Consider the following 16,838-nt stretch of genomic DNA (forward strand, 5'->3'; position numbering starts at 1 on the left):
GGGGAAAGAAGAAAGCAAATAGCAAGTCATTGGGCTATAACTTTTGCACGTTTTTAACGGGCTGAAAAGTTTAGTTATTTATATTTTTTTATAAAATTTAAGAAGCACATGCAATAATGTGTGCATATAGGTTGCTGTATAATTTTGTTGCAGAAAGTTCTGTAGTGAAATACAAAAATAATGAACCTAGTTTTACTATTTAGAAACACTGCATTTATGTGACTTCTGGTAGATGATGATGATGATGATGACGACGACGATGGTGACGATGATGATGATGATGACAACAACAATGACGACGACGATGATGATGATGATGATGATGATGATGATGATCATCATCATCATCATCATGACAGAAATACTAGCGCCACCTAGTAACAAACGTTCTCACCTTGTAAATCCCAATTTTCCCAATCATGAGTTCCCGCAAAAGACAAATCAAAAACAAGACGAACGACCAGATGGCCATCTTTGGTAAAGAACGCGGAGATAATTTTCTGAAAAGAAAATTAAGTTTTATGCTTACAATATCATTTTCATTCTCCTTCACGACAAATGGACACATTCCCACCCCAAACGTCCGAAGCGGATGAAGACTAATATAGAACATGAAAAGGAATATTGGAAAGTAGTCATGGAGAGGAATGTAAACGGGAAGCGGGGAAATACGTTTTTTGCTCCTTCTTATTATTTTCTCCGTTTCCCGTTTATGCTCCTCCCTCCTCATCACCACTTTTCGATATTTCTTTTCGTGTTCTTTATTAGTGTCTATTATTTCATCCCCTACTTTTTCATTCCTAATCTAAATGTTTCTAAGTTGGTTTTATTTTTATACATTTATTTTTGTATAATGCCGGCTTTCTCCTCTTCTGATGAGAAGCATTTAGCTTCGAAATGACACCGCCTAAAGAAATTCTTTTCCATTTTATTCTCATTTTCGTCCTTATATTGATCTGATGATATAATAAAGTGTTATGTAGCTTTTATTCCTCATCTTTATATATATACATTATATATATATATATATATATATATATATATATATGAGAGAGAGAGAGAGAGAGAGAGAGAGAGAGACAGACAGACAGACAGACAGAGACAGACAGACAGACAGACAGACAGACGGAGTAAGAGAGAGAGAGAGACAGACAGACAGAGAGAGAGACAGACAGACAGACAGACAGACGGAGTAAGAGAGAGAGACAGAGAGAGAGAGAGAGAGAGAAAGAGAGAGAGAGAGAGAGAGAGACTGCTACATGCTAGTTTGGTTCAAACATAACACAACGCATTAGATAAAGGAGTTGGCTGCTATATCTATTGAAACAAAATTATAGCATAAACACTACCACTAAACTCTCTCTGTCAATTAAAGTGAGGCAATTTTTTTTAGGGTTTCCGAAAGGGATGGATTCAGCAATGCTTTGAACGTCTCCTTAGTCTTATTTCCTTACTTAAAATGGTGTCAGAAAAAATTATACATAGTCTCTTTAAACGACAACAATATATTGAATACAGATTAAGTTTTCCTATTTGGACGTTTTTGAACATCATGTAACGTTCAGATATATTTAGTCATAAAAAGTAAATGTTTTAGTCAAATGAATTTTTCAAATGAATTTTCAAATTAATTTTTCAAATGAATTTTCAAATAAATTTTTCAAATGAATTTTCAAATTAATTTTTAAATGAATTTTCAAATAAATTTTCAAATGAATTTTTCAAATGAATTTTCAAATGAATTTTTCAAATGAATTTTCAAATGAATTTTTCAAATTAATTTTCAAATTAATTTTTCAAATGAATTTGCAAATTAATTTTTCAAATGAATTTTCAAATAGATTTTTCAAATGAATTTTTAAATGAATTTTAATATAGATTTTTCAAATGAATTTTTCAAATGAATTTTCAAATTAATTTTTCAAATGAATTTTCAAATAGATTGTTCAAATGAATTTTCAAATTAATTTTTCAAATGAATTCTCAAATGAATTTTTCGAATGAATTTTCTAACAATTCACCATAATCAAATTTGCCTGTTGAAAAACAGTGTCCGTTTCCTTGTTTTAAAAAAAAACAGTGTTCTTTTTTATGTACCTGGTAAAAAAAGGGGTTCCTTTTTTTTTGCACGCTGAAAAACGATTTCCCTTTTTGACTACTACTTTTGTTTGGCGAAAGACATTGTAACATTTTGCCAACTGAAGCTTGCCGAGAGATAGACCATCCCTTTTTCTGTTAAAGGACAGTTTTCCTTTGCCTTGGTGAAAGTTCCTTTTGCTTACTAAATAACAGTGGCCCCCTTTTTCCACTGAAGGATAGTGTTACTATTTGCTTGCTGAAGGACATTGTCCATTTATGCATGCTGAAGGACATGTCCTCCTTTTACCTAACTAAGAAAAGTGTTCCCCTTTTGCCTGCTGAAAGACAGTGCCCCGTTTAAGATTTCGATGCTCATAGAATTTGTTTATAAAATCTGCATTTATTGTGTCTTGAAAGATGTTTAGAAGATATAGACATAGTACCACTACCTGTAGCTGGTGTTTTTTTTTTTAGTCTTCCTCTTTCTAGACTAGTTACTCTACCAGAGATTGAGGATCTAGTCTACCCTACTATTTCACTCATAGTTTGAAGTAGAATATATGGATTTATATCTTTCTCAGTGATTTCAGGAAAAATAAGGCAATTAAATTTTAATTAATCGTTTATGGCTAGAAACATCTAAATGTAGCCGTAAAGTTCAAGTCAATAAATGCGCCTATTTTCAGGTTGTAGCCCATGATCCATATTTCCTCGGGGTTAATCAACATTTTAGCGTAACATAGGGAAATAATGTGCCCAAAACGATTGGGTCAGTTGGATATGACAGGACATGTTTTAAAAAGAACATGTTTTTTTTTCTTCTGATTTACAATAAAGTTGACATTTAAATTAGCGTCTTCCGTGACAGCTTCAAGAAAACAGTTACATTTTAAACATCTTGAACAATGCGGCGATAATTATAAAAAACAACAAAAAAAAAAAAAAACAAAAAAAAACAAGGGAGGCTGAAGTGAAATAACAAAGTCTCAAGGACTTTCGGGTTCCATGAAAGTCGGTTGACTCATCAGGTCAACAAATCAAAAATCATGCCAGTCGAAGTTTTTTTTTTTTCTTTCTTTTTTTAAAGAAGTCCCAAAACAAACACTTGGGTCTGTTGTCAAGATTTAACTAACTTCCACAATCATTCCCATTTTATCCTTATATTCAATCTCTCTCTTTCTCTCTCTCTGTCTCTGTCTCTGTCTCTCTCTCTGTCTGTCTCTCTCTCTCTCTCTCTCTCTCTCTCTCTCTCTCTCTCTAACACACACACGCACATACACACAGGTGCGTAAAAATACATGTTTATGCATATGTATTCTTATTATATATATAAAAAAATTTTTTAGTTCTTTCCCACTGCCAGAACTTAGACACCAGGGTCGGAAAGTAGGATTGAGAAGTCAGCGCAACAGAGGAGGGGTACTCTAACCTGCAAAAAGTGACTGGCCAGCCCCGCCGGCATTCCTCAGTGAGGACGCCTCAGGTGATTAGCAATAAACTAATCCCTTCTCAAAGAGAGAAAGCAAAGCCTGGGAGGGTGGACCTCCTAGAACTGCGCAAAACTAAACTCCCACCACAAAATCAACAGTAACTGGATCAGAAATTTTCTAATCTCTGTTGATTTTTAGGGCCTAGGATAAAAATCCTTAGCTGGAAATCAAAGTTTTTTTTTTTTATTATGTAGCTCAAACTATTCAAGGTAAAAGCTCGATGATTACTAACAGTTAACAACAGAGCATATATAAACGGACAATCTTACGCAAAATTCCAGTGACCAAGTAAATAATAATTTTTTTCAAATCCAAAAACATTGGTGCAGTTTGAATTCTTTGAATGAATTCTTTACTGTGAGAATTCCTTAAAAGCAAACGAAATAATTCATTCGAACAATGATCCTTCTTAGACTCATTGATTTAAATTGTTGAAATAAAAGTGCATATAAAGCACATAAAGAGTACAGAATGCTCCAAATTACGAAATAATTGTGAGAAGTTTATAGTTTACAACAATGTGCGATGCAAAATAAAATGATGGCAAGTGAATTGAAACGCATCCTTTTAAACGTTTCTGAAATTTTATAGATCAGGATTGGTTATTCGTATTATTTGGATTCATCGGACTACTGCTCTCATCTTCAATGTGATTTTCACAACGTTTCGGTCGATTTAACCTCCGACCTTCTTCCCGAGCTCGGCAAGATACACCTGAAGAAGGTTGGAGGTTATATGAGAACAGTTATCCGATGAATCCAAATAATACGAGCATCCCTTTAAAGTATGGTATGTAAGAAAACGTGGGAAAATGAAAATCAATTATTTATTGCGAGAATTCCTTTAAAAAAATAATGGAATGACCGATTTGAACGAGTGTCGATCATAGACGCATGGCTGAAATTAGTGAAATAAAAGAGTACATAAAATGTACAAAGTCTGGCATATAACACTTCCTGGTAAATATGCTAAAAAACTTTTCTTGAGTACTTCTTTATGTAACGCTAACCCTGATACGTTAAATAAAAATCTGATTTTAGGAAATTCTTGTTATGGTTAAAGAAAAACAAAACAAAAACATAACCAAATTTTACGAAAAACAATCCAGTAGATTATTATTATTATTTTTATTTAAAAAATAAATTTTTTTCCTTCGAATGAGTTTTTGAGCTAAGAGACACCATTTTGTTTGTTAATTTATATATAAATTTCAAGAAGCACGACACCTGGCGAAATAAAAGAGTACTAATTGCGATTACTGATTCCTTATATATTTAACATATTTTTATCTTATATTTATAATTTTGAATGAAACATCGTAGGAGTTCAAAGAAAACGGCAATTGTTTACAGTGTATAGATTATGGTTCTTTTACTATGGACTTTTTCCAAGAGACTAAAAGATTTGAGCATACTCCATTCTTAGGCTAAGTAATGACTATTGATTGTAAGCATCCAGAATTATTTTAAAGTTAATTACAACATTTTTGGTAAAACGAAATCGACGAAAAATAAATTTTTGTACCCTTTTCAAACAGAAATGCCAGCTAAAAGCGAAAGGCAAAAAAAAAAAAAAAAAAAAAAAAAAATAGAAAAAAAAAAAAAAAAAAAACGAAAAATAGTTAAGCTAAAATAAATAATAAAAAAGTAGATCAGGTGTTGTTAGAATTATTGGGTGTAAGCATACAATGTTCAAAAGCATCAGATAAAATGGAGAAATTAGAAAAGCATAAAAACACGCATGCATTATATATATATATATATATATATATATATATATATATATATATATATATATATCGGCGACATTCTTTTGTTTTTAGCATGTTTCGTTAAATGATATAGGCAATTCCTGTGTACATATTTTGGTTCTGATACCTTTTAGTTATTTTCTTGAAACTGTCTAATTTAACTACCATGGTAACATGTGACCCAAGTACTTCCAGATCCGTCGTAAGGAATGATTACCAGTAAAAGGTTTAGGCTATTTATAGAAGTATTTATTTTTTATTCCCTCCAGTAAACCACATAACTCTATTAATAGGTTCTATTTTATTATTTTATTTTCTTGCAAGAAACAAGAGAGCTGATAAGAAAACTCGAAAGGATCAGAACCAAAATATGTAGAAAGGAATTGGCTATATTATTATTATTTAATAATAATAATAATAATAATAATAATAATAATAATAATAATAATAATAATAATAATAATAATAATAATAATAGTGTGTGTGTGTGTTTTAATTTAATCTAGATGGCATTTCGGTATAAGTTACTTAAATGTTCTTCTAGTATTTAAAAGCCTAGAAATGCTGGTTTGAATAAAACATTATAATATGAATAGCAAAAACCTCTCACAGAAAAAGAAAGGTAAAACGAGTTATTTCTCAAGTTAACATGTGTAAATAATTCTCGGAAGACCTTTTTCTTTCTTTATTCAATCTTGTCGATTGTTTCTGTATAAATAATAGTAATAAAAAAAACTTAAAATTTTATTTTCCTACCCTAAATTTTGCATAACATTTTCTGTCTCCTCAAACATTGCGAAATTAATGCAATCAATACATTTAACATTTCATAGGCTTTTGTATACATGACGAAACCAAAACGTCATATAAATTGGATATGATTTCACATTTTTCTATCCTTATTTATATCACATATTTATATTCACAAATAAATGAACATAATTATTTCTAATAAGATGCTGCTTGAAACATTGTGTGTAATATATATGTAGAGAGGGTCATAGAAGACCATTGCAATGCAAAAAATGAAAATATGCCGGTGTTAAAAAGAATGACAAAATTATAGAAAATTTATCTTTGTAAATCTTCATTTAGTCTTAACTTCTATATAGTTATCCACTGTGTGTAACCGTATTTCATAATATCTTTTAAAATAATTCCATAATAGATTTCGAGGTAAAACCTCTTTATCAAATAGTAAATATTTAAAATCTATCAAAAGTCATGTGGTTTTATATGCTAATGGTCTTGTTTTCTAATAATTTTTCCTTTTAAACACCGTATTTTCATTTCTCGCATCATGATAGCCTTTTATGACACTTCTAGGATTATTTCTGAAAAGAAAATGCAATGGGTTAATCAATAAAACAAGTTTGAATTCTCTGAAACAAACATTTAATTAATGACATTTTATGCAAATAAGAAATAAAAATATATATATATATAAGTTTCAACAAATAAAATTCAAAATAAAGTCACAGCAAGACTCACAATTTCAAAATACTTGATTTCTTTCCAAGCATCATTAGGACAAAATCTTGGTACGTAATCACACCAGTGCCAGTCCGATCAACTTCTGCGATCATTTTCTTTAATTCTAAATGCGTTTTAGCTTGACCAAGTTTTTCCATCATCCGTTTAACATCCATGAGATCTAAAACAAAAAAGCAAACATCTTACACAAAGGAAGATTGGATTTTTTTGTCTCTCTCATTATGAAGCAATAAAAAAGGGAGATAACCTTTAGTGTCCCAGGAGTTACAGCTCCTGGAAACATCCACGATTTTATCTTTGGAAATTTACTAAATACAATAATGTATTGTTTCTGAATTTTTTAGATGAGGATTGGTTATTCATATTATTTGGATTCATCTGACTACTGTTCTCATCTTGAGTGTGATTTTCACAACGTTTCGGTCGATGTAACCTCTGACCTTCTTTAGGTGTATTGTCGAACTCAGGAATGTTTCTGTTGAACTCGGGAATTTGGACGGAATTTCGAGTGGAACCCTTTATTTACTTCACGGGGGTAGCGTGCTCTTGTTTCATTACAAAAAAAAAAAAATGCAATTGTGAATTACTTAGGACCTCTATCCAGTCATGGCTGATAGAACAAGAGCGTGCTACCTCTATGAAGTAAATAAAGGGTTCTGTTTGAAATTCTGTCCAAATTCTCATGTTCGACAGAAACATCCTGAATTCGACAAGATACTCCTGAAGAAGGTCAGAGGTTACATCAACCGAAACGTTGTGAAAATCACACTCAAGATGAGAACAGTAGTCCGATGAATCCATATAATATAGACAATAACAAGTGATTATTTTCTCTCTCTGTCTCTGTCTCTGTCTCTCTCTCTCTCTCTGTCTCTCTCTCTCTCTCTCTCTAATCCATCCTACTATCCTACCATGGTAGTAACCGATATTTAGGAACTATCGATTATTTCATACTATCCTGGGTGCCCGGCGTTGCCTGGATGTTTGGAGGTGTGTGTTGAGCAAAACAAAATAAAAAGGTAGTAGGCAGGTAGACTAAAACTCATGACACGAAGGCGGAAAAGAAAGTGAAGGAAAACCTGACATCTTACCCTTACTCCATGACGCAACTGGAAGTTCGGAACGTTAAAATTAAGAAAAGTCAATCCAATGAATTGCAAAAATGGCTTGCAAAACATCGACCCTGAAACATCAAGCTTCAAATCTCGTCTGAGACATTGAGCTTCAAAATGATACTGATCTCGTGAAAATCCGTCACCTCTCTTGAAAGTTTTAGACAGACATAGAAGCATACATACATACATACATTTAAACAGACAAGTGAGATTTATATTAGTGCTATCGAGTGTCGCATACACATATTAAAAACATTTCATTAAATGAAATTGTTCAGATATTTATCTATTGATAACGAAAAGTTGGTATTTGTCAGTATGAAATTTAAATGATACTTGTTAAGATCACTGTACTATTGTACTATATTTTAATTCAGTTTACTATTCCGTTTACACCGACAAATCGTAGATATTATAATCTTTCGTAAATCGTACATATTATAATCTTGTTAGCATATAAAAAGTTCTAAGAAACAGTGACCCCCCCTCGAGCGCTCCCCCCCCTCAAACACACCAAAAAAAGCCTTTGCCGGACATACACCAAATGTGCACACACACACTAACACGCATTTTGCCTTTTATATATATAGATTTAAGTTTTGTTCAGACAGCTTGTCTCATAGTTATCTTATGTTAGTTATGTTGATCTGCATTTGGTTTTCAAACCATAGGTCAAATATAAATATGCATACATAAAATCAATGACTTGCTGTTAAAGACCAGCGTCTATTGTATCCACTTTTAAAATATTTCATCTAATACATAAGAAAAGGTCTGCCTGATTCTCGACAGAATACCATAATAAGTATTATATCTTAAAAATCGATATTCTATTCTGCCTCGCCTATTCTTACAGGGTGGTATGATAAAATTGTCGTTCTAGAAAAGATGACATGATTTCATTTCCGTTTGATCGAAACTGGTTTTCTTTTTTTGTTGCAGACTATTTATTAGTTGGCCAGTTGTGTACAAATCCTAACACTGATAGGAGCCTTCTATCATGTCTGAAAGTGACATAATGTTCAACGAGTGAGATTGGAGATGCACCACTGTATAACTCATACTCTCTACCAATCTAAGTTATGACAGCAGGACCATTGCCATCACCCTCAAAATGCAAATCCAAACAGTTCAACACTTGAGGGCAAAGTTCAATGCATCGGACAAACCACGGTTATGGTCTTTGGAGTGGTTTTAAGTGATGACCACATCATGTTGCTTCATATCTTCAAAAGTGGCTTGAAAGTCAACACCAGAGTGTACCTGGATGTGCTGAAGAGTGTGGTGATCCCCTGGTGCAATCAGGTGGCCGCTGGCAGACCTTGAGTGTGGCAGCAGGACTCGGCGCTTGCCCACGTTCAAAGAGACCCAAGCTTGGTTTCAGGAGTGCTACGATTTTGTTTTGTTCTCTTACTGCCCCCCTTCACCCCCAACCTGAACCCACTTGTTTGGTCATACGTCGAGAACATCACCAACATGACCTTTCACAAGACATAAACCAGCCTGATCGCCACCATCTGCCAAGTATTTGCCGAGCTCCCATTTGCGCTTGTGGAAAAGGCATGCTTCCAGTTCCAGACTTGTATTGAGGTGGTGATTAAGGTGGCTGTATCGAATAAATGTCAGCTCTACTACATAATGAAGTTACCTGAATTGTTTTTTTTTTTTCAATAAAAGTTTTAAAATAAAGCTGTAGTCTTGTTTTCTTTAGGGTGACACTTTTATCGTTCCACCCTGTATTTATTATGACTGCACCATATTCTTTGCAAAAATTAAAAACAAAAGAATTTACTTTGCTTTATTTTCTTTCAACTCAGGGAGCAGGTATAAACTAGGATGATCTAAAAATATTTGCTTTTTGATTTAGAGTTAAATTATTGAGAAATGAACTTAAAAAAGTATTGATCCATTGATGAAGTTAATTAGTTTTCACTGAAAAATCCAGGCATTCTTTTGGTTGTTGGAAATCTTTGTTGTTTTTAATCTTTTTTTTTTTTTTTTTTTTTATTTTTAACCAATAAGCGGCGCAGATGTTTAAATACTTGAATTTTTTCATTCAAAGAACATTGTCATTGCAGGCAAATCCCTTCCTCCCAAATGAAATAAAATAAAAATAAATAAAATATTTAAAACAAACAAAAAACATCATGATTCTTTTGTTTGGCTTAATGAATGGTGTAGTTACTGGCCATGTCGATTTCCATCTTTTCTAGTTACTACTTCTTGTTTCATAGCTAGTACAAAGAAAAATATTTATGAAATTTTCTGTGTGAAAAATAACTACTTAGTTAAGATTTTTGTTCCTTAGAAGCGCTGGTTAAGTTTGAATAAAATAAAATACGTATATTATACACGTTTGAAATCAAGATAACACACTATTACAAAATAAGCAGACATTTATTTTGTTTGAAATTTATATTGAAATTCATAAATATATTAAGAAGATATACTTCATCATCAGTATGACTTTCCTTCTATCTTTTTTTTTTTTTTGCCATGTTGTTGTTGCAGCAGAGGTGACGAATACACCGTTCCGAGGTTTAAAATAAATAGAAGGAAATTCATACTGATGATAAAGTGTATCTTCAAAATATATTTATGAATTTCAATATAAATTTCAAACAAAATAAATGTCTGTTTATTTTGTAATAGTGTGTTGTTTTGGCTTCAAACGTGTATAATATACGTATTTTATTTTATTCAAACTCAACCAGCGCTTCTAAGGAACAAAAATCTTAACGTGAATTCCGCGTGATCAACGTACTGTTGCGAGATTTAAAAAGCTACCGTAAAGACAACAACTGGACTTCTACTTGCTGATTCTCTGCTCCAACAACGACATGGCAAAAAAAAAAAAAAAAAAAAAAAATAGGAGGAAAGTCAAACTGATGATGAAGTGTATCTTCGGAATATATTTATAAATTTCAATATAAATTTCAAACAAGATTAATGTCTGTTTATTTTGTAACAATGCGTTGCTTTGGCTTCAAACGTATATAATACATATTTTATTTTATACTACTTAGCATTTACACGAGAGAGTAAGTAACTACAATGAACGAATTTATGTATTGTTTTTATTAACAAAAGACATAAGGATTTTTTTACATAAGAGTCACCACTTATCAAGGCCCCGAGACCACTCGAGGATAAGGTTTAAAGAGTGTACAGTAGTCAATGGGACAATATCATAGCAATCGTTAGTAGTGTAAATTTGGTAAATTTGACTACTTAAGTGGAACGGCTCATCAAGAACTTGTTTACATTGGACTTGAAGACGATCATATTGTAGTCATCTGGAAAGCAAGTAAACAGAAGACACTTCCACGGGTGTGCAGTTCTAAGAAAGAAGCTTTGTTCATATTATTTGGATTCTTTGGACTACTGTTCTCATCTTAGTGTTATTTTTACGACGTTTCAGTCGGTGTAACCTCTGACAATTCTAGCATGGATTTTGGGAGTTTTAAACCTATTCTCGTTTTTAAATATACAATCTTACTACTTACTACTACTGACCAATGTATGTATTTATTATAATAAAGTCGTATTCCTGTTTGTTTCTTCACAACTTGATTAATATGTACAAAAACACTGTTTCACAAATCAATTTTCATACTGAAAACGGACGTTCCAGCATGATTTCTATATATACTATTTATTCAAAGGTAATCTACATTCAAGTAATTACGTCATCATAATATGTAACATAAGCTGAACAGCGAGATGTCTGTTCACATTACATTTAATTCTCTGCATGTCAGTACATGCTTTGGAGAAATCTACAAAGATCATGACTGCCTCAATGTTTTTTGCTTTGACTCCTTCAATCAGTCTCCTAACAGTAAGTATTTGGCTAGTAGTGGAGCGATTCTTTCTAAATCCATTTTGGTTCTTCCTGAGCACTTTTTCGATCTTTGGTTGGATATGGTTGAGAAGCATCGCATTGTAGATTTTTGCTGCAATTGGAGTGAGTGTTATTTCTCTGTAGTTGCTTGGTATGCCTAGGTCACCCTTCTTGGGGAAGGGAAGTATGCATCCTTCCCTCCATATACTAATAATTTTTTGATTATATACAGAATTGCATGAATTAAGAAGTATGTCATTGAAACCACCTGCCTTTCATACTTCAGGAGGTATGTTATCTAAGCCTGCAGCTTTACGATTCTTGGTCTTCTTTAGTACATTTAGAAGTTCCTCCATTGTAAAATCACCCTTTCTCAATATCGATTTTATATACAACAATCGGCTGAATTGGTTGGTCTGTTACTTCTGGTTTGTTCCCGAGTAGCTTTTCAAAATGTGCTTTCCATTTCGAACATGCATTTTCCGGAGTGTTTGCCTTTAACTTAGCTTTAGCAGGTCGTTTGCACCCAGATATCTCATTTACTACTTGTCAAGCCAGATATGATTGTTTGTTATCTGCTGCATTCTGGATTCAATCTATTTGTTCTTGAACATACTTCATGATCTTTGTAGATTTCTCCAATGCATTCGACTCTGTACATAGAGGAAAAATGGCCAGCATATTAAAAGCATATGGCATTCCAAATGAAGTCATTAATGCTATCATGATGCTATATGAGCACACTCGAGCAATGGTCAGGTCCCCAGACGGGGACACTGAATTTTTCGACATCCACACTGGGGTTCTACAAGGAGATACTCTTGCCTCTTTTCTTTTCATTGTCTGTCTTGACTTTGTACTTCGCACCTCTGTTGATATACACAACATGCTAGGCTTCACCCTAAATAAATCCAGAAACAGACGTCATCAATCAACACACATAACTGATGCAGATTACGCAGACGATATTGCTTTGTTCGTGAACAACACTGCTGATGCGCAAACACTGTTATGTAAGCTAGAAAAGTCTGCAAATGACATTGGTCTCCACATAAATGCGGATAAGAAAAAGTTTATGACTTTCAATATGAAGGGAGAGATCAGGGCTTTGGTTGGATCAACACTGAAAGAAGTCGCTGAGTTTACGTATCTAGGCAGCAACATAGTTTCCACAGAGAGAGATATCGGAATTTGCATCTCAAAAGCATAGACTGCATTGGATGGGCTACATTCAGTATGGACTTCGAGACTGGCTGACAAACTGAAAAGGCAGTTCTTCGGGCAGTGGTAGAGTCTGTCCTTGTTTATGGTGCTACAACCTGGGCACTCACCAAAAGGAAAAGAAAAATAGACGGCACATACACCTGTATGCTAAGAACAATATTAAATATATCTTGGCAAAATCATCCCACAAAGCAGCAACTTTATGGAAATCTACCTGCCATATCTAATACCATCAGAGAAAGATGCCTACGATTTGCCGGTCATTGTCTGAGGAGCAAGCATGAATTGGTGAGTGATGTATTGCTATGGACTCCACGACACGGACGTGCAAGCAGAGGACGACCTAGATCCACGTACATCCAACAAATAGCACACGACGCCAACTGTGAACCTGAAGATCTGAGGCAACTGATGGAAGACAGGAAGAGTCACATTGGTCCGGGCAAGGAGCCCGTCATGATGATGATGATGTCAGTACAGTCAGGTAAGCAGAAAACGGGGAGGGAATTCCAAAGTCTAGCAGTCCAAGGGAAGAAACTATGAGATTAAAAGGCTTTCGGGCATCTAGAGACCTGAACAGTGAAGGAGTGGGATTTTGCTGCTTGTCAATTTAGTCGGGAGTATTTATGCACGTTGCATTAAAGTACTTGTAAGACAGGAACATAGATGTAAAATTGCGGTTAATCAGTATTAAGCCTGTTCAATACTTAGATGGGTGACAATTTGAGAATACCAGGCACTACAAAAAAAAAACAACAACAAAAAAAACACTCCACCCAGATGGATCTAAATGTATAAAGCCCTTTCTGTGAAGAATAACCAGCAACAGATTAATGTCCTGTCACAGAGTTTGGTTCAGGCCATCAATCCTGCTTAATGCTATAAGCATCAGAGATAAGCATCAGACCTAAGAATCTCCTTTCAAGCCGGAAAAGGTACTACTACTATAACTACTACTGCAGTAATCTCTTAGCTTTTAGATATCTGAAGACGGTATAAATTGTAGTGAAACGTAATATATTTGAATAAATCCTATTTTCACATAAAACAGTTATTAATCTTTGGAGGTGCCATCAGATTATATTTATCTTTTCATGTTCTGTCAAGATTTCTCATGTGACAACTTATTGGGAATTAGTTTTTACTTTGGCATACATGTATGTGCGTTGATAACTACTTTGCATGTCAAAGTAAAAACTAATTTCCAATAAGTTGTCGCATAAGAAATGTTCACATGCACGAAAGATAAATATAATCTGATGACGTCTTCAATGGATTATCAATTCCTTCATCAAAGATTAAAAGGATTAATGAAGTCTGAATTAAGTGCAAGGTTGTTTCAAGTGTTTATTACTGAAAATCAGAGTTTTGGCAATTTATACAAAAACTATTGCACCCCCCCTCCCCCTGTGACAAAAAATGGTAGAAAAAAATATCCGGTTATAGTCAACATTGTTCCTATTTACAATGCCTCCCCACGGGACAGAGTTAGACACCAGGGTCGTTTTTTAACGTGGAGAAAAGGAACAAAAATAAAAATTGTCTCAGTCGTGAAGTATTTCTCCTCCACTGACAGAGAACAAGAAATTGAAGTGCAGCATCTGAAGAACAGATTGTATTTATTTGCTTCCCCACTGAGCAAATTAGGCACAAGGCCGTTTTTTGTGGAGAGTGAGGGAGGGGGGAGGGAAAAGGGGACCAGCTCCCGATGGGTGGGAAATGGGAGCTGGATAGTGACAATTAGTATGAAGGGTTTCCCCTACATTGACCAAGGTCTGATATGTGGAGTTACCACCACATATGGTCTTTGCTTGCAGTATCTGCCGGAACAGATTGTATTTATTTGCTCCCCCACCAAGCAAATTAGGCACAAGGCCGATTTTTAATGTGAGGAGTGAAGGGAGGGGGAAGGGAAAAAGGGGACCAGCTCCCGAGAGGTGGGAAATGGGAGCTGGTTAATGGTCAGGCATGTGGGGTTACCCCCACATCTGGTCTTTGCTAGTCATAGCTAGTCATAGCTAGTCATAGCTTGCAGTATCTGCCGGAACAGATACTACACTTTGATCTTGGCTCGAAGGCCAAGTTTAGTTTACATTGTTACAGGGTTCGCACAAGCTTGAAAAGGCCTTCAATTTTTAGCTTTGTCTTGAAAAAATCTTATTTCTGTTATGATCTTGAAAACGTCTTGAAAATATGGGAAATGTCTTGAAAATGGCTTGGAAATCGTATTCTTTATACTCAGTAAAAATCTATATCAGGATATTCACAATAAAATCGAAATAAATACATTCTTCTGAAATTACATCATAATATTTCTGGTATTGTTGATACAAGAGTTACGTCCCTTTATCACCCAAAGTACTCAGTGTTATCCATATACTTTACCGATGTACCTGAAATGAAATTCAAAATCGAAATAATACTATTAAAATATTTTTTATATATTGATTAAAATATTACTAGTTTTTCGGTTTATTATATCATTTTTTATGTATCAAATTTTGTTTTTAAAACTTGAATTTTGTCTGAAAAATGCCTTGAAAAATGCTTGAAAAGCCTTGAAAAGGTCTTAAAAAATCTTTGAAAAGTCTTTGAAAAGTCTTCGAAGATGGGCATTGAAAATTTGTATGAACCCTGTTGTTTGCTCGTTTTGACTTGCGGTTTCTACTGTCCATTTGGTTGTATTGTAATTAGTTAGAAAGATCAGATAATCTTGACTATAATGAGATAATATTTTTGTCAGTAACTAGCGGAGAGCATACACTCGAATAGCGTCCTTATCCAAACAGCAGAAACCGGAAGTCAAATAGACAAGAAAGCCATTCTTGATATGGAGAAAGAGAGGGCTTTCAAAATTTTCTGAGAGGGAGATAATCATTAATCAGAAGATACCATATCTTCCTTGTCATTGTCGTCCATTTGCAGGGCAAAAACCGGAAATCACAAAGAACGGACAATCTTGACTTTTATCAATTACCTTTCACCAGTGATCACACAAATATTCATATTCATATAAAATCTTCCCCCCCCCAAAAAAAAAAGAATATGGAGCCGGAAGAACATTAATGAGCCGGAAGTTAAGACTTTACAATGCATTGATAGTTCCTATCGCATGATATGCAATTGAAACGTGGCGTACAGTGGCAGAGTAAGAGAGGAACATCAATGTCATTGAAATGAAATGTTTAAGAACTATTCTTGGAATAACTTTGTGAGAGAAAAAATGCAGATACTATAAAGCGGTTTAATATTAACAGATCCATACTCAAGATTTTGAAAAAGAAAGAAAAAACAAAAAGAAGAGAGTAAGGTGGTTTGGACATATTTCCAGGCTACTAGACTCCAACTATATACAAAAAAAATATATATCAAGATTTCATTCAATGAAGATAAAGAGGACGACCGCCAAAGAGATGGGCTGACTAGATAAAAGTTGAGACTGAAATATAGGTTCTAACAGCTGAAAGACTGGCACAAAACTGTTATGAATGGTGAAAATTTGTTTACAAGCATGTGGCGAAGCTCTTTGAAGTATGCAAATAAATACTTCAATGTACAATAACGTCTGAATCGATGAAGTAATATAATAAATGTTAAGAGGTCACAATAGGGGTGAAAGTTAAAAAAAAAATTGACCACTTTTTTTTTTTTGCTCAACATACATCTCCAGATACCCGGGCAACGCCGGGCACCTATGCTAGTATATATATATATATATATATGTGTGTGTGTGTGTGTGTGTGTGTGTGTGTGTGTGTGTGTGTGTGTGTGTGTGTGTGTGTGTGTGTGCAAAGCTTTTTGTTTGTAAGTAAAAGAATAAATTGAGCACTGTAAAAGAGGCT

General features: G+C 34.0%; 1 protein-coding gene across 2 annotated transcripts in view; it reads right to left on the minus strand.

Moving 5' to 3' along the window:
- LOC145287909 (allograft inflammatory factor 1-like) overlaps positions 1-16,838 on the minus strand; it is a 185,922-nt gene that overhangs the window by 54,659 nt on the left and 114,425 nt on the right. For both annotated transcript variants that reach the window (XM_080135857.1, XM_080135856.1), the window contains exons 5-6: positions 6,811-6,973; positions 395-500 (exon numbers count right to left, since the gene is read on the minus strand). In XM_080135857.1, the coding sequence (XP_079991983.1) occupies positions 395-500; positions 6,811-6,973 (269 nt within the window). The remainder of the gene's footprint in view (positions 1-394; positions 501-6,810; positions 6,974-16,838) is intronic.

The sequence above is a fragment of the Euprymna scolopes genome, chromosome 11 (genome assembly GCF_053919585.1).
Source record: "Euprymna scolopes isolate OS-2025 chromosome 11, ASM5391958v1, whole genome shotgun sequence".
Classification (NCBI taxonomy): Eukaryota; Metazoa; Mollusca; class Cephalopoda; order Sepiida; family Sepiolidae; genus Euprymna; species Euprymna scolopes.